Source organism: Cyrtonyx montezumae, unplaced genomic scaffold (genome assembly GCF_038088225.1).
Source record: "Cyrtonyx montezumae isolate F1298 unplaced genomic scaffold, pur_monq_1.0 scaffold_2, whole genome shotgun sequence".
NCBI classification, from domain to species: domain Eukaryota; kingdom Metazoa; phylum Chordata; class Aves; order Galliformes; family Odontophoridae; genus Cyrtonyx; species Cyrtonyx montezumae.
Window position 1 is genome coordinate 43994443 of NW_027071936.1, and position 26453 is coordinate 44020895.

Below are 26453 nucleotides of genomic sequence, written 5' to 3' on the forward strand. Positions count from 1 at the left end.
AGGGGGAGAGGCTGTGTTGGTTCATCTTTATCTTGTTAGGCACAGCTGTCCCCTAGAAGAGAGACTAAAATGAACTTTCTCTTAAGCCACTGAAAAGCAGCAGGGATGATTATCCAGTTTAATTCCTCCTTATGCACCCACACAAACCAGATGTAATTACCAAGTGTATGATCTCCACGCTCACTCCGTGTTCCATCAGACTGAGAACAGTCAGCACCTTTCCCCTTCCCCTCCTGTTTTCATTACGCTTCAGTATAAAGTTCTTGAAGAGTCTGCAATTTCTTCCTGTCCCTGCAGTAAAGGATGATCTTTTCAGATATGACCTCCAAAAGCTGTACTGAACCCGCACTGTTCCAGATGTTAGTGTATAATGAAGTGAGTGCACACTGCTTCTAAAGCCAGCAGAAGAATGACCTTCCCCACCGGCTTACGAAAAAAAAACAAGACAATTTAATACAAAGAATTTAATCCCTACATATGTTGAAAGAGCATCAGCCTCTAGCTGTAAGATGTTTTTTCGCTGCTTCTTAAAAGTGAAAGTCAGCCCAGGAATTTTAACATGAAAAATTTATTCTTTTATTTTCAAAAAAAAAAAAAAAAAAAAAAAACCAACAAAAACAAAACAAAAAAGAAACTTTCAATTTTGTACTAACAGAACAAGATTAAGAACAAATTACTTTAATAACCAGAAAAATAACAAGATTTGTAGTAATCTATTTCTGGCACTAATATATATGCGAATAGGTGAAAATCACACAGGCCTATTCCACGGGGGCAGCTTCAGTGTTTTCCTGCTCAGGAGCAGGTTCACTGCTGGCTTCTTTTCCTTCTTTGCTCCGTTTGGATTTTTTATGTTTGTGCCTTCTGTGGCTGTCCCCTTCTTCACTGTCATGGCGGCGTCTGCTGTTACTAAATGAAAAAAAGGGAAAAATATACCTCAAGCAATCACATAACACATCAGGCCCCAATAATTAGAGCACAGAAGACTACAGCCCTTGCCTTCATACTTGTGAACTGGCACCTGCTCCTGTTCTGTCCCATATAGTAGTTGGACACTAAAATCAAACAGATTTGTTCATGTAGTGGTATGTACATTCACACATCCCATATTTTTTTTTACTGGGATATTTGAGTAATTTTCAGATTTGCAACCCATGTTCAAATAATAATAATTCTAGTAATGTCACATCCCTACTAGTATCCTTCAAAGTGTAACATTCCTATTCATCCCTTTCCCCTGAATTTCTAATTCAGAAAGGATCAAGACGAACAATTCCTATGGAGTGAAAAAAAGAGTTATTTTACTTTTTAAGAATCACTAAGTTCATGCGTTAATGCTGATGAATGTCAGCTTCACTCTACCTCTTTCTGACCCATTGCTTTAGATTTTATTTCCCCCAAATTCCTAATTTCTGTTCACTAGCTAAGACAGTCACACGTACCGATCAATATTAACCACCCAGCACCAACACTGTTTTTTGTCTGTCCGCATTTTATACAGCAGACTTGTTCCAAGTAGTACATCTAAGTGTTTACAGTCTGTCCACAGAATTCCAGTTCGTTTGGGGTTCTTTTAAAAACTATTTTTTTAAGCTGGTTAAGTCTTTAGTATCCAATTAAAAACTCAAACCTTCGAGATGACTTGTGTCTAGTATCTTCTTTCTCTCTGTGTCTCCTCTCTCTGTGTCGGTCATCTTTCTCTCTGCTTGTTCTATGGCGGTCGTAGCCTCTTTCTCCATAATCTCTGTATCTGTATCGTTCCTCATCACTGATTAAAAGAAGATCTTTTCAGGACAGTAACACTGAGCAGTATGTGTATACATGTAAGAAATTTTTACACACTTTTGAGAAAAAAGACAAAAAAAAAAAATCTTCACATTGCTTCTCTGTTTCTAAACCAAATCCACAGCCTATGTGAAAGGGATATTAAAGCTCTTTACCTTATACTCACCAAGGCCTATGAGAAGACACAAAATAACCAGGCTTTCTGAGGTTTTGATGCTATTAAGCTGACAAAAGCCAAGTGTTTCATGCTCTTCCTCATGTTTCTTTGCTAACATTTGCCATATAAAAGCAAGCCTCATCCAGAGGCCTTGACAGCAGCAGATCAGACAAATCATGCAAGGAGAACAGCTCACCTCGAGGGATTTGTCATGCACTGCAGCACTGAGAATTTAAGCAATTTTATCTGCTATAACTTGGACCTAGTGGCCATTTCCCAAATGAGAACATTACATCAGTAATCATTATATGCATAAAATCTCAGAGAAGGGGAGGATGTCTGAAGCAACAGCACTGGTCTTTCTACGAAATTTTGTGACCGTATCATGAAGCAAATTTAATGAATTAAATATCAGCAACTCAGAGTAGCGTAGAGAAGCAGCAAACAGAACTCAGAAACTCCAATTTTTCTGAGAAACATTACAAATATTCATACACTGAAATCAGGAAAACTACAGCTACTCGTAAGGAGCTCACAGACTTATGACTAAGTAATACAGCTGCACTGATTGACAACTACATTAATATAAATTCTGCACTCATAACCACACATCTCAGAGCAAGCCGATCAAACCTGCTGTGGTATATGATGGTATATGATATGGATGGCTGAGGTTGACAGGGACCTCTGGATCCATGTGGTCCCAACCCTGTACAAGTACAGAACAGGTGAGTGCCCGTGCCCTCCAACAAGGAGACTCCAGGCAGCCTGTGTCAGTGCTTGGTTACCTGCACAGTCAGAGTTGTTCCACTTTTGGCATTGTGCAGCCATTACTTCTGTGACAGTAACGCAGGTGTCAATATCATTTCTTTAGGACCTCATTAAGGAATACAGCTCACTGCATTTTGACCATTATCATATAGACCGTTCGGTCCTGCTCAATTTGTTGTCCACCTGGGCACCAAATCCTTTCCTGTAAAGCTGCTTTCTGGCCAAACAGATCCTAGTCTGCTCTGCTCTGCTGGATTATTGGCTTCCACAACCTCAGAAATATATACATATTACTAAGGAACAGCCCATGACACAGGTAAGCTATCAACAAAATACAGAACAATCAACCAAATTTCAGAAACAACTAAGTGTTGCAAACTATCAAAACAAAAACAAAACCACACTCCTTGCAGACCAAATCACAGTCCAAAACAATGCTGCATTATCTCAAGGGGTGTGCTGTAAAAATGCATAATTTCATCTGAGGACAGCAAGGCAAATGAGGAATAAAACACAGACAACTGAGGGTTTATTTATAAACCACATTTTGGTTACACCAACAGAGTAAAACAAAGAATTCCAATTTTCTTACAATTCTAAGAAATACTTTTTTTTTTTTAAATTAAGAACTGCTAAAAGCACATTAAAAAAAAAAACATATAAAAGAGTAATTTCTGAGCAGTAAAAAGGTCAAAAAGATCCTTACCCTAAATCTCACCACAGTATTGGCTAAGTTTAAACAACAGGAATTTAAATAAAAGCAATGCATCTGTGTTGTCTCTACAATAGTTCACATTCTCTTCCTTACAGCTCCATTTTTGAGTGCACAAAATTGAAATAAACCTTCTTAAAATATGTATTTATATATAAACAACACATACAGAAACATCACGCCTGTATGTTCTCTCTTAAATCACTTCCACCTTCTCTGCGATTCCCAAACCAACTTATATGAGCTAAGGGCCTCCCATTTTCTTAACATAGCCATGTGGCAACAGCTTTGCTGCAGATGGTGGATAATTTAGTCACAAAAAAAAAAAAAGTTGAGGCCTGCTCTTCCCCCTTCTTTGCAGATAACTCTGGCAGCAGCACAGAGATTTCTCTGGGCCTGGAAGCTATTAAAGTTCATTTCAAGCACCCTTGAATGACCAGGCTCCTTTCTGGCCTTCAATCAAGTTGTCTGAGAAACAGATGTTTAGATTGGGCTGAGTTCTTAGAAACTGACCCTGTAACGCAGCACATGCGCACAGGAGAGGACATGGCTGCAATAATCTCAGCATCTGTATACATGGAAAAGTGGCTTTCCTGCATCTAGTTTGGGTCTTCAGCTAACAAACATCACATTAAAAAAAAATCTCATTGTTCATTTCAAGTCGTACGTGTTGACTCTGGCTGTTCTCATTTCCCCCCAGCATAAAACCATCAGTAAAAACAATCAGCTTAATAGCTCGTGTATATTTTTCCGCAAAATTGAAATTTAACAATAAAAATTGAGAAAAGCAGTCTAGACATCCACCCCCAAATATTTAGCAAATATTGAACAAAATAAACATGGATAAATCTGGCAAGCCAACGTGATCCTGTGGAGTCATATTAAGTTCAACATGAAATGCTTTCTGCTTGTGTGCAGGAACCACAGAATAGCTGCACCTTTCTTTAAAGCAATTAGTTCTGAAAGTCTGAAGAAGAATAATTATCCAGTTAAAAAGAAATAAAAAAAAAATGTTGCTGACCTTAAAAGTAAGTTTTAAAAATGTAGGACACATTGCTATCCAGCCAGCGTGAATGACTGAAGCACCCATCTCAGCAGCTCACAATATCATTACTTAAGGTCAAATGTTGTTCCATACTGCTCGTGGCACTGAGATGGCAATAACTAAGGTTCATTAAATACTTCTGCAGATTTTTGTACAGCAGCTGAGGTGGAAGGGAGCTGAATATCTCACACACAGTGCTTAAATTCCACTTTTAATCTGTGTGTAAAACACTATGACAAACTTGGATATACACTGTAGCTTTTCCATTCCTGTTTTACATTTAGAAATTGAATTACAGTTTCCAACTGTAAAGGGGGCAGGGGAGGAGGCCACATCCTCCATCTCTTTGGAATATACAGGTGAACACTGGACTTTAAAGCTGAAGTACATGATGTAGCATGGACTTAGGGCTCAGAGCAGAGCCACAGCATGATGGACGTTGCACTAACCTGTTGAATGTGCTTGAAGATGGGCTGTGATCTCGGTCCCTCTCCCTGTCTCTGGTACGTTCTCGATCTCTGTCTCGGTCCCGGTCCCGATCTCGATCCCGAGATCGATCTCTGTCGCGTTCCCTATCCTTCTCTCGCCGTGCATAGTAATCCCACTGTTTGCTGCTGTCCATAAGACTAGACCATGAAGGAGCAGAACCTGCAAGGTGCGGAAAGGTGACTAAAGAAAAAGACGCCGGTATTAGAAAGAACAAAATCAGATACTGTAAGAAAACTGTTTCTTATGTGTGAAAGCAGACGTTTGTTAGCCTCCTTCAGTGACATTTTCCAATCTTCCCTTCTCACACAGAAGTCATTTTTTGCACTCTGCATTTTTCCATGATGCTAATAAAGGCCTCTGGTGCTCCTTTAAAAACTCATCGTGAAGATATACAGATTATTCAGTCCAGAAAAAACTGTGAAAAGGATACTTCCAGCTTTCTACTTCGATGTTACTATGCACTGTTACTGTATTTAAAATGTTCCATGTTAGTTGCTCTCAACGTTGTCATGCACTGGCTCATATTGAGCACTGCACTTCACTTTTTTCATTACAGAACATAACAGTAGCTTTAGAGGATTGTTTCACAAACTCGTCCTGGAGAGAAGAAATAACGTTCCTGCTTATATCCTGTGAGATGCTATTTCTAATAAAGACTCACCACAACCATTATTACTGCTTAAACCCACTGCAGTTTCAGAAAATTAAGTACATTGTTAAGACTACGTGCTTAAGAAGTTAAGAAGGAAGTCACAGCACAACACTGACTCACAACCTCTGCAGGTAACCAGCAACGGGAGAATGGATATGCTCCTACATTGCTTCTCACCAGCTCAGATGCAATAAATAGCTCTAATCTTAATGCCCCAATTGTTCTGTCCTGTTTTCCTCCTCCAGAAGCCCCAGGGATGCATCCTATTACTGAAAAATAAGGGTTGGAGTATTTAACTGGAAACAGCACTCTCTAGTGGGCTTAAGGAGGTCAACTTTCCACTAATCTGATTTCCTAGCAAGTGATAATATAGCATTCAACAAATAGCTCAGGTTTCCCTTCATTATCTAAAATACGAGAACAACGTTCACTTGACTCCACGGGGATGTGAAGAATCGTTAATAATACAATTAATAGAAACATCTACTCAATAACATCAAGTGCATTACTGATGCTGTATTTAGTACTCCCCAGCTCTCTCCCAGCTATGTTCAGACTGCCCTGACTATCACGTCTGGCACATACCTACCACAGAAACCCTTGGCAGGCAGAAGCTCCCATCAGCAGTTTGCCAAGTGTCCAAAGGAGTAATACAAAAGACCTTTTGAGCAGGCAACACAGCGGGAAAAAAACACTTCATTGTTAAAATATATATGCAATGAAAAGCATTGCAATTCTTTGAAAAAGCGTTTCTACGAAGGTTTGCTACTAACAAAATGCTTGACACTGCTTCACTTCAGGGCTACAGACAAAATGAGGAGTTAACAGAAAAAAAATACCCTAACACAACAGTTATGCTGTTCATTATACAGCCAAAACTGACATTATTCTAAGGAAAGCAGCCAGAAATAGCAAAAAAAAAAAAAAAAACCCAACAAAAAACAGCTGGACTTTAAAGACTGCTAATTTCCTTTACTTGCCACTATGTAAACAACATACGTATGGTCTACAAGGCTTGAATATGCTGGCTGACACAATATTCTGATCTTAATTGTGAACTTCAGTTTGACTCTAATCGTACACCACCAAACAATTACTTTTTTTTTATTAAGGGTATTATAAGCTGCTATGATGAGTTCCGATCAATCCCTCACATGTGCAGTAATTCTCATCAGAAAGAAGTATGCCACTGCTGCCCCCAACAACCTGAGATAAAGCAGTTATCTATTACTCTGAAAATATATTGTATATCTAGATTTTCACCAGTAATTAATCACAATGCACAAAAATTTTAAGGAAGAGCTTTTCTAAAATAAACTGGTTCTGCTGTCACTTTCAGTTCCTTCCATTCTTCTAAGGTTTTCAATTCAGAAAATTATTTTCAATATTTTTATCATTTGATCTGGATGCTGGAGTGGAAAGTATCCTCATTAAGTTCACTGATTACACTAAACTGGGAGGTGCTACTGACTCCCTGGAGGGATGAGAGGCCTTGAAGTGGGATGTGGATATATTGGAGCATTGAACAACCAGCAACAGCATGACATTCAACAGAGGAAAATACAGGGTGCTGCAGCTGGGATGAAGCAATGCTGGACACAGGCAGAGGCTGGGAGATGAGTGGCTGGGAGCAGTTCAGCATGAAGGGACCTGGGGGTGGTGATGACAGCAGCTTAGCATGAGCCAGCACTGTGCCCTGGCAGCCAAGAGGGCAAACCATATTTTGGGGTGCATTATGCACAGCTCAGATAGCTGGTGAAAAGAGGTGAGTCTCCTGTTGTGCATAGCACTGGTGCATCCTCACTTCAAGTACTGCAAGACGTTCTGGGCTCCACAATAAATTGCCTAGAGGGGTGCAACAAAGGTGGTAGGCGTCCTGTAAAGGCAGGCTGAGGGCACTTGGGCTGTCTGGTCTGGAGAAAAGGAAGTTGGCTAAGAGATGACCTCGTTACTCTCCCTGCTCCCTGAGGACGGGAAGCAGAGGAGGTGCTGAGCTCCACTCCTGGGAACCAATGATATAATATGAGAGTGGTACAAAGCTGTTCCAAGAGACATTGAGACTGGGCAATGGGAAACATTCCTTTACTATTAAGATGGTCAAACACTGGAACAGGCTTACTAGACAGGTGGTTGATGTATGAAGTCAGTCAATTTTCAAGAGGCATTTCAAGCTCTTTAAGGTCTCTTCTAACACAAGCCAAGCCATGATTCTATCAGAGCTTAAAAAGTGGGCCCAGAAGAACCTAATGAGATTCAACAAGACCAAGAGTAAGATGCTGCAGTTGGGTCAGGGCAATCCCAAATTGCCAGACATGGAGAACTCTCTGAGACCAGCCCTGTGAAGAAGGTCTTGTGAGTTCTGGTGGACAAAAAATTTGGACATAAGCCAGCAGTGTGCCAACTATATCCTGAGATGCATCAAAAGGACAGGTGTCCAGCAGGGAGAGGAAGGTGACTGTCTGTTCCCCTCTACACTACACTCATAAGACCCCACACCTGGAGTACTGTGTCCAGGCCTAGTGTACCCAGCACTAGAAGAAGATGATCAGAGGGCTGGAGCACCTCTCCTACAAAGAAAGGCTGAGGGAGTTGGGCTTGTTTGGCTTGGAGAAGGATCTTGGGAGTCCTCATTGCAGCTTTCCACTACTTGAAGGGAGCTTATAAACAGGAGGGGACCAACTTTTTACATGGGCAGACAGTGTCAGGTTTAAAACTAAAAGAGGGGAAATTTAGATTAGATGTTAGAGAGAAATTCTTTACTCAAGAGGGTGGCGAGGTACTGGAACAGACTGCCCAGAAAAGCTGTGGATGTTCCATCCTCGGAGGCATTTGAGGTCAGGTTGGATGGGGCCCTTGGCAGCCTGATCTGATGGGTAGCAGCCCTGCCCATGGCAGGGGGTTGGAATTGGGTGGTCTTTATGGTCCCTTCCAACCTAAGCCATTCTATGATTCTATACAATAATGCCCTCATTAATATGCTTTAATTTTGGTTAGCCCTGAAATGGTCAGGCACTTGGGAGAGACTATCCTTGTAGATCCCTTTCAGTTGAACTATTTTACTCCATTTCAACTTTGAAGTTTAACTCTGAATTTTAAAACAGGAAGAGAAGGAACTTGTAACAGACAGCCAACAGTTTTGCAGATGTGTACGTGTCACAATATAAGGCAAAGCATTACTCATCTTCTCCGTGTCTCAAAAAATACTGTCCCTGGAACTCTTTCTGTAGTGCTAAATTCACTGCATGAACACAATATATAAAGAACATTTAGAGCACTGAACAGAAAAATGCTTCAGAAAAAGCAAACAAACAACCATTACAGTATAAGTGGCTTTACCAGCAAACCAAATGCAGCATATATACTGACAGCTGGCAAAGGTAGCACTGACTCAAGAAAGGATTTAAAAACAAATCCAAGAAACTGCATTTGATGCAGCAGAGGAGCACAAAGACAGGATATTCTTGCAGCTACAGTGTGGCTACTATTCCACATTCCTATTGAGATCGCAACGGGAAAAATGGCTGAGCTCTAGGGTAAAGACACCAAGGCATAAGATCAGTAACTTTTATAGGCAGAAGATAAGTTAGTGCATTAATCAGAGTCTGTATTTTTGCTATGTGTTTCACATACTCATCTTTCCTTGCAACTTTGAAAAAGCCGTCAAACACACTGACTGGTAAAGAAGGTAACGGGAGATTCAGTAGAATCAGCTAGTGAATAAGCATCTGTATTAATCCCACATAAATCAATAATTGTTCTATATCACACCATTAAGTTCTCAATTTACCTAAGTCACAACACACTGAGAGCACTGGTAAAACAAAAGGCAAAATTCTAACAGGGTAAGGATCACATGAGGCAGGAACAGTGAGGGTAAGATCTTCATCATTCACTGGGAGGATACCTGCAACAACACCTGCCACTGAGCCTCTACAGATCCAAAATCCCATACGATAATCCCCGTTTAGAGACAGACAACTGCTTTGTACAGCACAAAAGAAAGCTTTTGTTACAAAAGAGATAGCAGATACGTTAAGAAGAGGAGGTATTCATTCTTTCTTCACTTGGGCAAAATTATCCACTGAAAACAAGGATTTAAAGATTGTCTAAATACAGTATTTTACTAAGTATTTGGAAGTAGCAACCCAGAGTATTACAGCAGAACAAGTGCTCCATGCTCATAGCCAGAATAGGTGATTTTTTTCCCCACAGAATTAGTTTAACCCACTATTACTAAGGATTATTTTTACAAAGAAGAATTCCAGACTACAATGTGGCAAACAAGGCCATTAGGCTGAAACGTGAATTAAGTGTTGACTTAGTTAAGCCATTTTTTTTCCTCTCTCATGTCAAAGGCGTAAAATGATGGCAGAAGTATCTTAATTTAAATTCATAAGCTTGACAGAACATACTGCTTGTTGTGGTAAGGACCTTCCCATGAAAAAAATGCAACAAAATTCTTTAAGACTTTTATATTCTCAGCAATATAATTCCTCTTCTCACTTAAACTTCTGAGTTCTAAGAAACCAATTACTCCAGAAAACAAGAGCACTATAAAGTCACTTTTCACTTTAATTAACCTTTCATGCAGCATGACTTCTTACATCTGTGTTGGGGATTTCACATTCACATTTCAGCTTGGAGATGTTAATTAACATTTAGATGACTCAACTTTTAAAAACTTCTCCTTCTTCCACCAACTTTCACGACTTCATGAGAGATGAAGAAAGGAGAGATGTGAGAAGGAATGAAATTCATCTGCTAAGTAAAGTAGGTAAAAAGCTTTACACCCAACAATCCAGATGTTTTAGCAAATCTGAAGAACACTAGATAATCTGTAGCTGGAAATTAACTCAAGTAAACCAGGATCCCTTGTTTGCTCAGACACGCTCCAGAAACGCAGAACACTACAAGTGCTGAGTAGAAATTTTAAGACCAAATGACGTACTATATCAGGAAACATAGGGAAATAAATTCAGACGAGATGCATAACTATCCTGTGGGAAACTCTGTTTAAAGCACACTCAAAAAAAACCAAAAACCCAGCATTTGTAGAAGCAGGAGAATTCTCATCTTTGTCAACTAGAACACATAAATTAAAACGTTATATCTATTTATCCTTTTTTCAGCAATGAAGATCAGTTCAGAAGCTCATTAATATTCACTATATGAATATTAGGGAACTAGGGATGACATGCTTCTGTAATCGATCAATGGGAAAAAAAACATGCAGCAGAATGATATAGATTATGAATCTTCAAAATTGCAAATCTAACTCAGGGTGTTTTATGTCCATTGCTATAAATGAAAATAAAACAAAACAAAAAAATCAGCAGGGCAATTTCCCCTCCCACACCCTAGTTAAAGAAATCAAGTATCTTCCTTGTCATCAAGCTTTTTTTTCTCCTTTAGAAAATACTTCAATGCTACTGGCTGAGGGCTAATGGAGGAAGAACTGACAAAAACCTTGACTTATTTTTTACTAACAGATCTAATCACTGGAGAAAAAATAATCCTTAGATAGTTGCAATAATTTTAGAAAGAATCTGAACAAGAATGACCACATTACAAACTACTCCTTAATTACCTTTTCTGCCTAACACTAGGCAGATTCACATCCTTCAACCATGAAACATGCCTAACTTGTCTCACTGGACGAGCTGTAAATATGTCATTTCCTCCTTCAGAAGAAAGAGGAGGAGGAAATACTCAAACATTTTCTCAGCACAGAACAAAAGTTTAAGGCACGTATGCCAATATTTTGTTTGCTGGCATAATCACAATGACAGTCATCTTCTGTCTATCAATACTGCAACAACCTAAACATGCCATCCTCCTCCCCAGAAAAGGCCAACATAAAAGATAGAAACATCTTCATGTCTGTGTAAATATTTGATAGAATAGCAGATTCTAACAGAAGAGATTCCTAGTAAAAACTGGAGATTTAAAATTATGTATGTTGCATCTAATACACAAACTGTTTTCCTTATGATATTCTGCATGGCTTTACCTGTTAAAACTTCAGCAAATTAGTCAACAAGACTAACTCAGCTTTTCTTTTTGCTAACTTCAGCAAACACAGTTCTTGCTAAAAAAGCAGTTAGCATAAAGCAGCTGTTCATTTACTTCAAGAATTCATGAATATATAACAAGCTTCCATGGATGAATGCAAACACTTAGAAATTGATCAGGATCCTTTTAATATCAACAAAATACCATTTGTTACTTCATAAACTTATCTAGCTTCAAGAACTTCAAATTCACAGACGTCATTTTTATATGCCTTCTAAAGGCTTGAGTATTTGGGAGGTATACTATATGAATGTTTGATCAGTTCCCTATCCCAGAACAGGACACAACTTCCACTATAATTTTTCTTTCCAGTAGCCAAGATCTAAAGGAACAAATAGCAAGGACACAGAAAACTCAGCAAAAAGAAAAAGCATTACGTGTGGGGCTGGATGGCAGATACATTGAAGGCAGAAGTAGTGACTGGCAACATGTTCACCTTACATTCTCCCACTTAGACCAAATCAGGAAGATGACAACATTCTAGTATTGCAGTTACACTTTTGTCTCAAGAAACAGAGCTCTGTGCTCAGTAACATTTCTCAACTCACTGCTAAGCTCTGTAGATTTCCATTTGATTCCACATAATGGAATTTCTATTCCAGTTCACTCTTGTTATAAAACCAGGAGATCATGTTTTTCAGCATCAGATTTTTTTTCCATAACATTCTCCAAAACAACAACAGAAAAAACAACTTCGACGACAGGCTAGATAAAGAACATAATATCTCAGACAAACAATTTTTAAAGAATAAGTGCATCACTTAGGATTTCTCAATTACTGATCTTCCTGGTTAAAATTCTGACATATATTTCAAGACAGGACTTCCTCTCCTGTTTCTAAATCCTACCTGTTCTTGCAAAATACTCCATGAATTGCAGCCGGATGTATTACTTCCTAAATCTCAATTACAGAAAAAAAACCAAAACAGCATACAAAGATAAACAGCATGCAAATAAGTAATCAAAAGAACAGAACTTAAGAACAGCTGAGCAGCTGGTAGATTTGCAACCCTATCTACAGGTTGAAATGGCTGCAATGACTCTCAGCTAAAATCCCAGTAAGCATTTAAAACAATTTGATGGAGCACTAATCAAAATTTTTCAAAGACAGCAAACTTACTCACCACTGCCATATGAAAATGCACGAACAGAACGACTGTCATAGCCAGAGGAATGTCCACTGTTGAAAAGAAAACACATGTAAAATTCAGCATTATCATTAAAGCTAATTGCATCAAAAGATACATGCTGAGTATTATTTCACAGAATTGTTACCATCTTACAGACTAAAACAAAGTATCTATTATAAGTATTCCATTTTGAGTATTACTAATTAAGGAAGCAATCAAACATTACTTCATAGTTTAATAAAGATGACAAAAGCATTTTCTAACCTCTTCTTAAAATAAAAAAATAAAAAAATAAATCAACATATATTCAAAACAAGTATTACACTTGAACTGTTCTTTTTTATTTTCTAGGAATGTTCTATTTCAAATATTGTTTATATCACATTATTGCACAGATACTGAACTTAATGTACAATTGCTTGGAAGTGCTTCTTTTCTGAATGAAACCATTCCCATTCTTTCTGTTAACACAAGTAGGTATGTGAGCATATCTAAGAACAGGTGGACTTCAAATGTGTAGTTCTATAAATAAAGTATTCAATGAATTACATATTTTCTATTATGACTTCTTTCAGAGGTAGCCAACTCAAGTAGGTGAATCTAGGAAGGTTAAAATGGATGATGTGCATAAGACATAATTCAAACACAAAATTCTTGGATGATTTTTACCACTTCCTACATAGCTTGAATGATTATCTATGCCATATTTAAATTGAATGCTACTTCTGTTCCTGAAGGCAGTGTAATATTAAAACAAACCAAAACACAAGTTTGGAGTTAGTTTAGTTTAAAAACAAAACAAAAACAAAGGTAGAGAAAGGGCCAATGCAATGTTGCAACATTTAATAGTATATGATCTAGTTCCCACATACTACAATAAACCAGATTTTTTTCACATTGTATTTCAGAACCTATGTAAATATTTACTCAAAGTAAATAAGTAACTACTGCTTAACAGAAGAAACAGTCACAGTACGTCAGTATGAAATAATACATTTCTTTCATGTATAGCAAATGTATTCAGTTTTTTTTTTTTTCTGAATTAAATGAGATGAGGATTTTCTCTAATATCTGCCTTCATCATCCTGCAGCACATACATCAGCAGAATTTTCAGTTTCAAAGGAAGAGACGTGTGCATCTTCTTCCAGTGAAATGCAACAGGCTGGAAAGAAGCTTGCACCATTTTAAGTGAAATTTATGTATTACCTGGTTTGGGCCTTACATCATGATACAAATACTTTTCAAGAGCTGTGCTGACCATTTTTTCTCCCCCTTTTTGAATTTTTATTTTAAGATATATACGTATGTATATTATATACATATACTATATTTATATATAAGTATATTCACATATACATAAAAGGTATTAAAAAAATAACATTAAGCTTATCAAATCTGGACATTTATAAACAGTACAGATACAAATTTGAATTCTGACAAACTCTGGTGTTTCCTGTAGCTTATGAGGGCTTGGATCTATGGCCAAATTGCTTAATTGTGTTTAGAGGATATAGTACGCATATGGTGAACTACGAGGTTAACCTAATTCAACCCTCAGATTGCTTAAAGAATACTTTAACAACTGTTACGCTAACTTTCCTCTTAAGTCTTAACATTGATACAGTATCATAACTCAACAAAACTAGTTAAGCGGTCGCACAACCTACTCAAAAGAATATTAACTGTGAAAGATGTGAAACTAGTAACATTTCTGGAAAAATACTGTCAAAATTGGAAACTGTCTCGCTACTGTTAGATAAAACCCACTAAGTAGGCTAACAGTCTTCAGTAACATTTGATTTATTACAGTTACAAAATACTGATACATTGCTTTATAAGATTTTCAACAGATAATCACCTTTCTATCGTGGGTATGAGGGAAGGTGGAGGACCGCCAGGTGGTGGTGGAAACCCTGTAATAATTTATTGGGGGGAGGGGCAGGGGTAGATGGAAGGGCATAGAATAGAAGAGAACAGAGTTAGGCATTTCAGCAAGCACAGTGCAACAAACTCTTTATCAATAACTGTAAATAAGTTTATCTGGTAAAATTGAGAACTACTTTCCAGATTAACAAAGGCAAGGTGGTAAATATCAGCACTTTAAATCCATCTTGAAAAAACAAAAACACAACAATTTAGAAGCATAGGAAAATTCTTAGGTAGCTACCAATGCTTTATAAGCAACAATCACACTTGTTTTCTGCATAACAGAAAAATAGAATGGAAAGCAAAGAATGAAGTACACAACTTCTAAGAAACTGGTAGTCGAGTTCACTTATCAAGAGCTTTTTCATACTTTCCTGCCTTTGTAGGCTAAGTCTACATTTATGCTTACAGCTTAGTATTTCTAGATTTTCTCTGTATCTGACTAAAAATAACTTGATACATCATGCATCAATTAAGCTTTTACTTGTTAATGAAGCTTGGAAAAAAATTCTAAGAAACTTTACCTGGTGGTGGTACTGTTATTGGTATACCTAAAACAATAACAAAGAAATGTATTAATTACAGTAATAATGCTTACCACTTGCAGACATAAAATCAGACTGAATTGTGACTATCTGTACATCTAAATCCAACTGAGCTATCACAACATGTATTATCAAGAGGAATAACTTATTTTCCATGTTCTCAGGTTAAGATCTAATATGAATACCTACCATATTGCAAGCCATGTGCAATGTAATCTGGCTTCTTACTTAAATCCCTACTCTACAGAATCTTACTTAATTAGAAGAAAAATAATGCAGAATGAATCTGTGTCTCAAGATTAGAAGTCAATCCATAACCCTAAAATGTTAAGTATCCAGAAGGAAAGTAACATCCTACAGAACTTATTTGCTTTGATTTATATTCCATAACTAGATGAAAGGAAATGCAATTGGCCCCTGACCTTTAAAAGCTTAGTATGGGAAATACTATGTCCACATGGACAAAATATTCTGGCAACAAGAAGAATTATGGACTTTTTCAGTCAATGCTATGCCACTCTGCAATTAATCATTCAGTTGCTACTTGGAGGGGAAAAAATGCTTAATACTCCCGTTTCTTAAAAATATTTGGGAAGGGAGAATCCTCTGATACGAAGACATCCAAAAAAGGTTTCAACTCCGCAGGTTTTCTTGCTTGCTTGTTTTGTAGGTAGATGCCAAAAAGGAACTTCACTTTTAAGCAGTAATAGTTTAATTAAGGCAGTGCTAGTTTTAGTTCACTATGGCAACATCTCCTCAAACTCCATAAAACATGTTAGAGATAAAAATACTTCCATGTAAGTGGGTTCTGAACTGAAATGTAAAGAAACCAACAAGAACACTTACACAGGGCTCTGGACCACATCTGGGATTACAATACACAAAGCTACTTCATTTGCTTAACTTCCTATACATTTTACAACTTTTAGGCATCTGATAAGAAGAGCCTGAAAGCTTTCACAGAGCTTGACCACTGCACTTATTAACCTTGCAGTTTATTTTCCCTCGGAAATTTAAGTTATGAAGGCATTCCCACTTTTGAACAATAAAAACAGTTTGTAGGTTATAAAGTATTAAAACCAAGATGTTCATGCTCAGATCCCCAAAATTCAGCCTTTCAACGAGAGCACAATACTAACTTATCTGAAGAAACTAAGAAGACTTAGAGGAAAAAAAAAAACTCTCTCTTAAAGCCAAGATACTTTTTCCTGGCATAAAAATGTGGATTTAAGTGCTTAACCATTAAGCAGACAGTTTAAACATTGTCATTTGAGAAACCCTGAAAAACATATCCACTACCACACACATAAAGTTGAGGATTCTGTTTAAGCAAACTTCTGTGTCTTAAAGCAACATCAGCAACAAACAAGAAATGAGTAGAGCTTTCTGCTGAGGAGATAATATATACAAGAGGGAATATGACAGAAAATCCTCTAAGTTTTAAAATCATGAAAAGCTTTACAATTTTTGTTTAAATGTAAATTTATAAAAGATATTTGAATAAATTACTGGTAATTTGAAGTATGTTCCATGTACATGTATTTCAATAAACGAGTCAGGCAATTTCAGAAACAAAAAAACAAAAACAAAACAAACAAACAAAAAAAACCCCATGAACTTCAAGTAAGGGAAAATTAGCTATCTCTGACAGTTCATTCCTTCTATTAATGCAGCAAGAACATGTTTGAAAATTTACCTGAAGCATCATCAGACAATTATTTCTTCTGAGAAATTATGAAAAAAAGAAAGACTGCAATATCGAGCCATTTCTTGGGATGCAGGGACTAAACCTGCATATCAGCCTAGGAAGCACAGATTCAGCACAGATCCCTAGTACAAACTGCATGAGTGTCAAAAAGACACAGCTGGCTGAAACTCAGATATTCCTATTGGTGTCAGAAACAATCCAAATGGCATCAACATAGAATTTTACTTCATGTACCCAGAATTGCTTTCAAAATTCTCTATACCAACCTACTAACTCAAGACTAATAAATGTTTATAGAACACCAAGTAGGTTTCACTAAAAGAATGCAATGCCACATGTGCTATGATGCAGAACATGGTATCAAGTATGATAATGCTTTACATCATACTCCAAGTTAGCTGAACTGTGTAGCAGCCCACAACAATGCAATACAGCCTGATCTGGAGTAAAAACTTCTTTCACCACACTAAACTAGGACAAATTCTCTTATTCAAATGAAAAAATGTACAGCTAATTGGTAAGCCCTGGTATAAATCTAAGTAGTCAAACTTCCCAGTTTGCATAGCATAAATAGGGAAGTTTGACTACTTAGATTGCATACCATAAACACAGCATAAATTTCATACCTGAATATTTTATTTTTCTAATCACACAGACACTTCGTACTTTAACTACATTCTTAAACTACAGCACATAAAACAACATTTTAACCCACTGAATTCTGCTCAACAGAAGCATCCACTTTTTTCTTTAGATTTAAATTAATCCAATACAGCAATAAACCAAGACAACAAAAAACAGCCCCTAATTTTTGCTACAGAAAAATTATCTCTTAGGAGAATCTGAGAATCTTCTGTGTTTGACAATTTGAATTCCAGGACTCATTTCTCAAAAAAGATGTGAATCGTAATAGTGAATGAATTCAGAACAAGAGACTAAACTTCAAAGAAGGATCCTTTTTCAAAGGGGCTTTTAGAGGATGTTTTAAATTTGGAAAACTTATATTTCTGGCAAGTAGTCTCAGTTTAATATTGGGTAAGAGTGAGTTTTTTTCCTCTTCCTTCACTGAACCTAGGAGGGATGGCAGATTTGTCTATTTTAGGAACAACTTTGAAGATAAAGAGCTGGCAACAGCACAATTAAAACAGAGGCCTGAAGAAACCAAATCCACAGCTCTTAATCGTTATTTTCAAATCCACTTGAAGCATGGAAGTCTGTTGAAAGAGATTTTCTGAACAAGTCTACGTCACAAACCTGTCTGTAAGCCAGAAGACTAAAGCCAAACCTAGCCACTAAATCTATAGCACACATGCATTTCTTTCACCTTTAGAAAAGCTCGAGAGGTGAGGGGTTTCAGAAAAACAGCACAGCACACCCACCCAAAAAGCTGGATAAAAATATTAGGTGCTAACTAGAACTCTAACTGAAAGGATACACACTTTATACTTTGCAGGTATATCTAAGGAAAGAGTACAACACAAAATAGTGAAATTCTGCACATGCATTCAAATCAGCATGGAATGTGCTGTCTTTAATTCATTGTCATTGACACCAGTCTCTTATTTTCTAAAGTCTCTGTGGGACAGTATATTTACCTGGAGGAGGAATCAGAGGCGGAGCAGTGCTGACAGTTGGAGGGGGTGGGAGGAAAGGAGGTGGTGGAAGGTGAGTAGGTGGAGCTCCTGGAGGGAAAAATGGAGGTGGCTTGGTAAAATTGTCTACTTCAGGATTAGATCGTTCTGAAAGAACCTGTAAAATATCAAACTGTAGTTACAATTGCTACGTAAAAAGCAAAGAAGATAGTTTTCTTCTTTTTCCAATTACTATATCAGGAAAGTATTATGCATCTAAAGATCCATATTCAAATAGTTTAAATTCTACTTCAATCCCTATGGTTCAGTCCCCCATACTTTCTGAGTACCTCTGAGAAGATAATGAAGACCAACAGGGAACAGCAAACATCGAATTTTAGAGATAATATAGGCCGTCTGAATATGGCTCTTTAATTTATATGTAAAGTGAAATATTTCTTTAAAAAACTATCAAAATTAAAAAGATGAAAAAATACCACAAGATTTAACATTACTTAAGTACTCTGAGAAGCTCAGCTGAAAAACACAATAACGAAGTGTTTTCAATATATGTACCACAACCCATTTTCATAGTTCAAAATGAAACTAAGTGGGCACGGAATGCAGCTGGAGCACCAAGCAAACTTGATACCTCTCCACAGTTCAGCCAGGAGAGGATATTAAGTTTTCAACCTTAGTTAATTCACTTGTCACATGAAGATAATCCAAGTCCATATAGACTAAAATCATAAAGACAGCTACTATAACTTATGGTAAAATAGTACTGCTTTTTTTTTTTATGTAAAATCAATTGCTTTCTCATTAAAAGCAAAGTCTTATAGAAGTATTTCTTAAACTATGTGTGAAAAGGATTTCACTTTCAGCACAAGTCTGGCTGGAATAGGAGAGGAATACATAGCTGAAGTATTTATCTTTGTCACACAGTAGAAAGACCTACTACAGACCACGTGGTCACCTGGAAGCGGAACTTATAATAATATATGCAAAAATATATGTAAGATAAAAATATTAGTATTTAAATATATATATATAGGTATGGAATAGTTGGTATATAATTCAATTGCCACAACTTTCTTCTTGAAAATAAAAATAATCCTCATTCATACAAATTGGAATATTTGAATCATAAGGCGAAAACAAAAATGTTTTTTAGTTGAAGATAGGGTAAATCTGCAGTATAAAACCTGTATGTTGCTGTTTTCATTAGCACGTCGTCGTCCTTCTACCCTGCTGATAGTGATGGTCTGTCCAATCACATCTATTGCTCCAGGTAATCGCCTGCAACACGGGACAAACCAGAGTCAACAAGTAAAACTCAAAAGAGAAGGAAAAAAAAATAAGAAATTCTGAAATTCTTATGGACTTATGTTGAACACTAGAAGTTCCTTCTCCTGTACAAAATATAACAGTCTTTCAGAAAAATTTTAAATGTGATAAATTTAGTGAAGCACGCAAGTGTGCAGAACAAAACAATGCAGCAAGGATCCTTGTAGGATAAATCCACGTTCTCCTTACATCTCCAATAAGAAAATAAGTCTATACTTCTGTCACCAATGAAATAAAAATGTAAGGATTAACACAGTGAGATTGCAAAAAATCTTCAATAAAAAACACATTGAACAGAATTTCTAAAAAAATCTGAAGTAAAATAGTTACAACCAATCATTAAAAATAAATTTTAAACTGTGGGAACCATACTGGAGAATTCTATGGAAGATCAAAGAAAGGCAAGTTAGGAAGCAGAAATAAACATAAGCCAACTCTACCAAGTATACTATAGATATTGCAGCACATATTGAACAAAATCAGTCACCATCCCTCTCATAATATACAGTCTCTATACCAAAAAGGAACTACTTTGAAATTTATTCTAAAAATAAATCTTGCTTCAAACTCAAAGGAATGTCAGACCAGCCATTTATACTTTTCAGTTTTCCAAATGCAAAAATGTCTCTTCCAAACAGTCCAAAAACATCTGCATAGCTAAATATTGTGTCTACCTTAAAGAAGAAGGCAGCAGAAGACTTATATCAGTCTCCCTTATAATTCAAATGATCAAGAACAAAGTAAGGACATCTACTTCAGAAGTGGTTAGCAATGGATTTTTGGAGAAAGAAAGAAGTGGCATCAATATACATTCTTTCCCTCCTGGTTTTCTGCCAATCAAAAAATTCAGACTACCCATACAACTTGACCACTGTGTTTCATTTCCCCTGATTAGTGTTTGCAATCTCTTCTGAATACACTTGTAATTTTAACCTCCAGGGATTATACCTGTTTCAGCCTGACAATTGTGTTTGATGCCCTACAGTTGTTGTGTTAACAATATAAAATAATGGAAAAAAATCTGTTCTCTGGTATGATAGTATTCTTGATACTTTTATTATATCTCTTCCCCAGCCTGAACTAATCCACTTCTCATACAGAAGTGACTAACTTTCATTATTTTCATTATTTGGTTCTCCTTTTTGTGCACTTCCACCATAACTCTGATAACCCAGCTCCCAGAGCATCACAGCTTGATGAACTATTAGCATTATTTTTCTCATTCTGTTTTCTACTGCTCATGATAAAGATAACTACTATTGTATTTGCTTATTTTGGCTGACATGGAATTGGCATTTTGTGAAGTAGCAACAATTCCATGACCTCATATATCTATAATTCTTTACAGATTAACAATTTTCTCTAAAAAAAAAAGCTTGACTTTTAATCAGCCAAACTGATGAAAAAAAATAGCAGCTGATCCTGCTAAAAGGAAGTTGTTTTCTTTGAAAAATATATTCTTGTTAAAATGTAATTACATAAATAGATGTATCATATAACATTACAGTTCTATGACAGTATGAATTCTTTGATAGGTTAGAATGACTCTCCTCTCCTTTTGTTCCACAACAGTTTCGTGTCAAAGTACACAGCTTAGTCCCTATCAAATTGACTTTACTATTATTGCTCCACAGGTAATGGGGTAAACAAATATAAGAGCAGTAGGATGCTAAGATTTCTCTTTCCATTCACTTGATCCTGTTAGGTCAGAGATGAGGGGACAACAAGAATGATGAAATCTATTATTCATTCTGTAAATGACTCTGTAGCCTTGAATAAGATATTCTTCATCCTGGAAGAAATCAATCTTTGGTGTCTAATTTCTTCAGATCAACTCATGTTTGAATGCCATATAGTATTCTTTACTTATAACCCCTGAGAAAACTTGTTACAGGAGGCAGCACGTAGGAATTGGAAATGACTGAGAACTGGTCTTTGGGCTCAAACTGGCAGGGAAGAACAGAAGCTTGAGACAAAGAACAAAGGATTAACAACATCAGTATGTTAGAAAATCTGCAGACATAAAATCACAGATTCTGAACTGGACCCCTTGGTCTGGATGGTTATATATGAAAGACCATAGAGAATCTTCAGTTAGTTTTAATTTGAAGAAGTGTATCTTCTTTAGGACAAAGAAATAGACATCTAGAATTTAACATTTTAACGACAGAATTCACAATTCCTGGTGTTATTCATACACACTGGTGTTTTATGTGACTTTTAAATGCAGGTGTATCTTGTTTCACTTTCCAAACCATTTAATCTATTAAGCGTACCTTTATTAGACTGAAGCTACTCCTACTGCATGTGTACAATCACAGGCAGTAAAAACAGTATTTTTAAGCTCCAAAGAGCATCTTCACAACACAGCTGTTCACTGGATGTTTTATTTTTCTATTTATTAAACTTTGAAAGCAGAATAAAAAGGCTGAATTGATGGTAAAGACATGATGGCATTCCATGGGGGTAGAAGCACTAACATTTAAAGTATAATGAAGTCTGTCAAGATCTTCAATAAATCAGCCATGTTGAAACATACTGAAATAAAGCAGCCTTGTAAGTGCCAGATCAGAAAACCGTATGACAAAGACCAAAATGTCACCTCTTATAAGTAAAATCTGATATCTGTGACAACGTGGAATTATTATTTTGAAGACAGGAAGAACCCAGCATGCTTGCAGTCCCAATCAATCAAAATCTAGAAGCATAGCTTTACAGAATTCTCTTATTATGCAGACAGAACAAAACCTATCTGTTTTGCTGCCCATAATTAATTTCTGAAAGAGGTTAAAAAGCAAGATTTACTTAAGCCATCTCCAATAAGAAAGGAGGTAAAATTACACTGCTACAAGCTGAGAGAAACTAAAGTATATTTGCGCAACATCTATAAAGAACACTATGATAAAACTGACAGTGTTTACCAACAGTAAAATACATAAGATGTGATGTAAGAAAGACTGGGAAAAGCTTTCAGAGAATTTGATAAGAGAAACATAAAAGAAAAAGAATTCTAGTGTCTTTTGGAAAAGAAGTTTGGGATTTATTTATTTTTATTATTATCTAGTGGAAAACTAGGTAACTAGAGAACAATTGAAAGTTGGGAATACATTTTCCCACTTGTGCCACACTAACAGCTTTGACACCAATTGGTCAAATACCTACATTCCAAGGCACCTGAAAAAGACAAAGGAGGCACTGGAACACAAACTATCAACTAGACTTCCCACAGATAATCCAAAGACGATCCTTTGCAGACTGAACACTGCAGATGAACCAAATACCGTTCCCCCAGTTCTTTGCAGTATTTAAGGTTTACAGCTTCCTCCTGGATTTCACTCCAAGCTCATTAGGCACAGTAGTTTGGGGGAACAAAAAAAAAAAAAAAAAAAAAAAAGTGAAATGATACAAAGTCTGACCACGCATTTGCAAATTGAATATGCTACATAGCAGCCCCTCAAAGGATAACATAAACGAGAAGTCTTCTGATTATAACATCCCTCTCCAAAAATCAAATTGTTTTTTTTCATACTAAATTTTGAAATAACCAACACCTGCTTTCCCCAATCCCCTCCCAGCAGTCTTGCATGGTATTCCAGCATGGCTGTACTGTTTGGATTGGATTTTGCTATTAATAACTAATTGCAAAGATGAGTGCTACAATCATGTTTCATGACAAGAAAAATAAAAAAAGTGAAATTTTGTAGAACAAGATGACTTTGTTTTAGTCTTCACAGTGGCAGCTCATTTGCTTTCAGAGTTCTAAGACTCCTCCATGAGTGACACCTTCTTGAATCATCTAAAATCCTATCCATGAAAACTTCAATTTTATGTAGCTTTAGTCCTTTATATAATACTAGATTATATACTTTATATAATACTAGATTACTCTCTTCTAAAGCAAGAAGCCTCATCTCAGGGCACCCACAGCTTGGCCCACTCCACTGTTTTACAGAGCTTCTACTTGGAAGTAATGTGTTTAAATATCAAGGCTCTTTCTGCCTTGCCTTATTTGCACATTGTCAGCAATTCTTGTAATCAATGCTGAAAACACACACATAGGACACTCATTCAAGAGTGTTGAGCATTAATGTAATTATGCGCATCAACACCAATACTACAATATTAATTTTTGCTTGAGAAGCAGCCCAAGTACAACACTGCACTATCAAAGGAAGCAAATCTAGATCATCATCAGTTGGTTGCTGGACATTAGTTTAATGAAACGAGCAAGGCTTTTGCTTAATTTTTCTAGAGTCTGATGAGTATGCCTACACTCTGCTTGATCTCACTGGTGTTTTACAATTTTTTATAATATGCATTATGATACCCATGGTTCTTTCCAACATCCAAAAGATTTCACTTCTTTAATGAGGGATAAGTTGTAGCCTTAACTTGAAGTTGATAAATTCTTTATTTCCAACACCGTGATGCTATTTCATTAAATACTCCATTAGTAGAGCTTGAGATCCAATGAAAGAACGTATATATTCATTTGCAAATGGAGCAGCAGATAACACCTATATCTAAAACTTCATCTTCACCACGGTAAAAGGCATCTGACAGGTCCAGCATGTAACAGTTGAGCAGTTTTTTAAGAGGGGCAAATCTGAAGCCTTGGATTTTGACTAAGTCATAGCAAGCTGGTACACGTGGAAGATTTCAAAGACACTCTCAACCAATCATTATCTGCCTTAATGATAACAAATCAAGCAGTTTCTGGCTCAGTGTTGCATGCAAAGAAAATAATGGACTTGGTTCTTTCCTTTTTTCCTTATACAACCAGGGCACCTGGGATACAGATGCAAACCCAGAGAATACACCCAAACATAAAAAGGCAATCCACATGTGTGGGAAGCACATGAACCCACAGCAGAGTTCACACAAAGTACAGCTTAAAAGGAACATTCCAGCCACTCAGTGAGTGATTTCATTCTAATTTGCAAACAGTTATTTATGAGCTATTCATGTATGAATAATGCCCTCCATGGAGATTTAATTCATAAAGCCATCTCAAACTCAGATGGCAAGCAGAGGTTCTACACAGCAAAAAGAAATGAAAAAAGCACAAAAATTTAAAAATATATAATTTCAGAAATCACTTCTTATCTCTGTTACATGTAATATATATAGTGAACTGGTTTTTGAATTACTACTTCTCAGAATTCAGAAGTGGTCAAACTACTGGATGCCACTTCTATTCACTAGACTACAGAATTAAGATTTATCCTATACTTTACAAAGTTGTATTTAGTATGTTCTTGTGTTCCTTCTTATCCTATTCATGCTTTTTATAATCTTCTTCCTCTTGAGGATATTCTTACTTTTTCTGCTCTCACTTTCTGCTGATGGATATAATTAAGATGCAACAAATTAAATAGAAAAGGTAAGATTTTGATTTTACATATGGGACATTTTTTAAAAACAACTCACAACTTTTCATCATTTAGTCCTGCAAAGACAGCTCATGAAACAAAAGAAACTCTTATTTTTTCAGAGTAATGACAAATCTATTTTATACAAAAAGTCTGTGTGAAGAAAGGTCCAAGCACAGGATGCTGAGGAATAGCCCATCACATCAACAGGCTAACGTTTCTCAAAGTAAAATCCATCCACGTGCAAAGTACGAAAAAATAAAAGCACCAATGGAAGCTAAATAAAGGAGAGTTTCTGAAAGAACAGTTAGGTGATAGAGAGCTATTCTAGGCATTACTGGGTCGATAAAACACTGGTTTTCACATCCAAATAAAAATTCTTTTAATGAAACTTCTACTACTTCTGCTACCAGAGACATACTATCTTGCAAACCCTGAGAAATGATGTAAGGAAAAGGACTGCTACAAAATGGTACAGAATGGTTAGTACAGTTCTGAAATATGTCAAATTCTCTCCCTGATATAGAAAACTTCATAGACTGAAGAGATTTCTTCAGTTTTTAACCTTGTGAGTACAATAAATGAATCTTAATTCAATAGTTTTAGTGAACAAACATTCTATTCTATACCACACTGTTATATGCACACAAAGTGCATTTACTAAACCACTTCCATTATGTTCTAAGTCCTCACTCAGGGTTACATGACACCTTAAGCTATTCAACAGTCCCAAATACCAACAAATCACAACAAGAGATTCAGGTTTAATTCTAAACAGCCAATAGTTCAGATTAAGATGATGTATGACTTCTTATAAACTCAAGGAAACAGTCTTAGATGTTCACATATGCAAAAGTACTTAATTTTTCTTTGAAACATTTAGAATGCATTTTAATGAAGTGCTACCTTTTATTCATTGATGAGCAATTGATTCTATTTTGCAAACTGCAGCTTCTGTACTTGTAATAAGTAACACTCCTGATTGACCTTGGAGAATTTACTGTGGGGTGGGAACACAGTGTAAACCATTATCACATCTACTATCCCCTCCTCTCCCCCCCAAAAAAAACCCACCACCACAAAAGAGAGCACACAATTATAGTGTTTGTTTACAAACAACAACAAAAAAGCATACGCCACTATTTTTCCTCTGATTTCTCACTGAAGGGA

The 26453-nt window shown here is 36.5% G+C and overlaps 1 protein-coding gene across 3 annotated transcripts in view; it reads right to left on the reverse strand.

Moving 5' to 3' along the window:
• Window positions 1-610: 610 nt before the first annotated feature.
• FIP1L1 (factor interacting with PAPOLA and CPSF1) overlaps window positions 611-26453 on the reverse strand; it is a 41888-nt gene continuing 16045 nt past the window's right edge. Inside the window, exons 10-17 of one of the 3 annotated variants that reach the window (XM_065737038.1) lie at window positions 19770-19863; window positions 18589-18742; window positions 15265-15291; window positions 14673-14727; window positions 12808-12863; window positions 4920-5139; window positions 1631-1768; window positions 611-909 (exon numbers count right to left, since the gene is read on the reverse strand). In XM_065737038.1, coding sequence (XP_065593110.1) covers window positions 762-909; window positions 1631-1768; window positions 4920-5139; window positions 12808-12863; window positions 14673-14727; window positions 15265-15291; window positions 18589-18742; window positions 19770-19863 — 892 coding nt within the window. In that variant the 3' untranslated portion in view covers window positions 611-761. The remainder of the gene's footprint in view (window positions 910-1630; window positions 1769-4919; window positions 5140-12807; window positions 12864-14672; window positions 14728-15264; window positions 15292-18588; window positions 18743-19769; window positions 19864-26453) is intronic. The other 2 variants (XM_065737037.1, XM_065737036.1) reach the window with 2 other exon arrangements.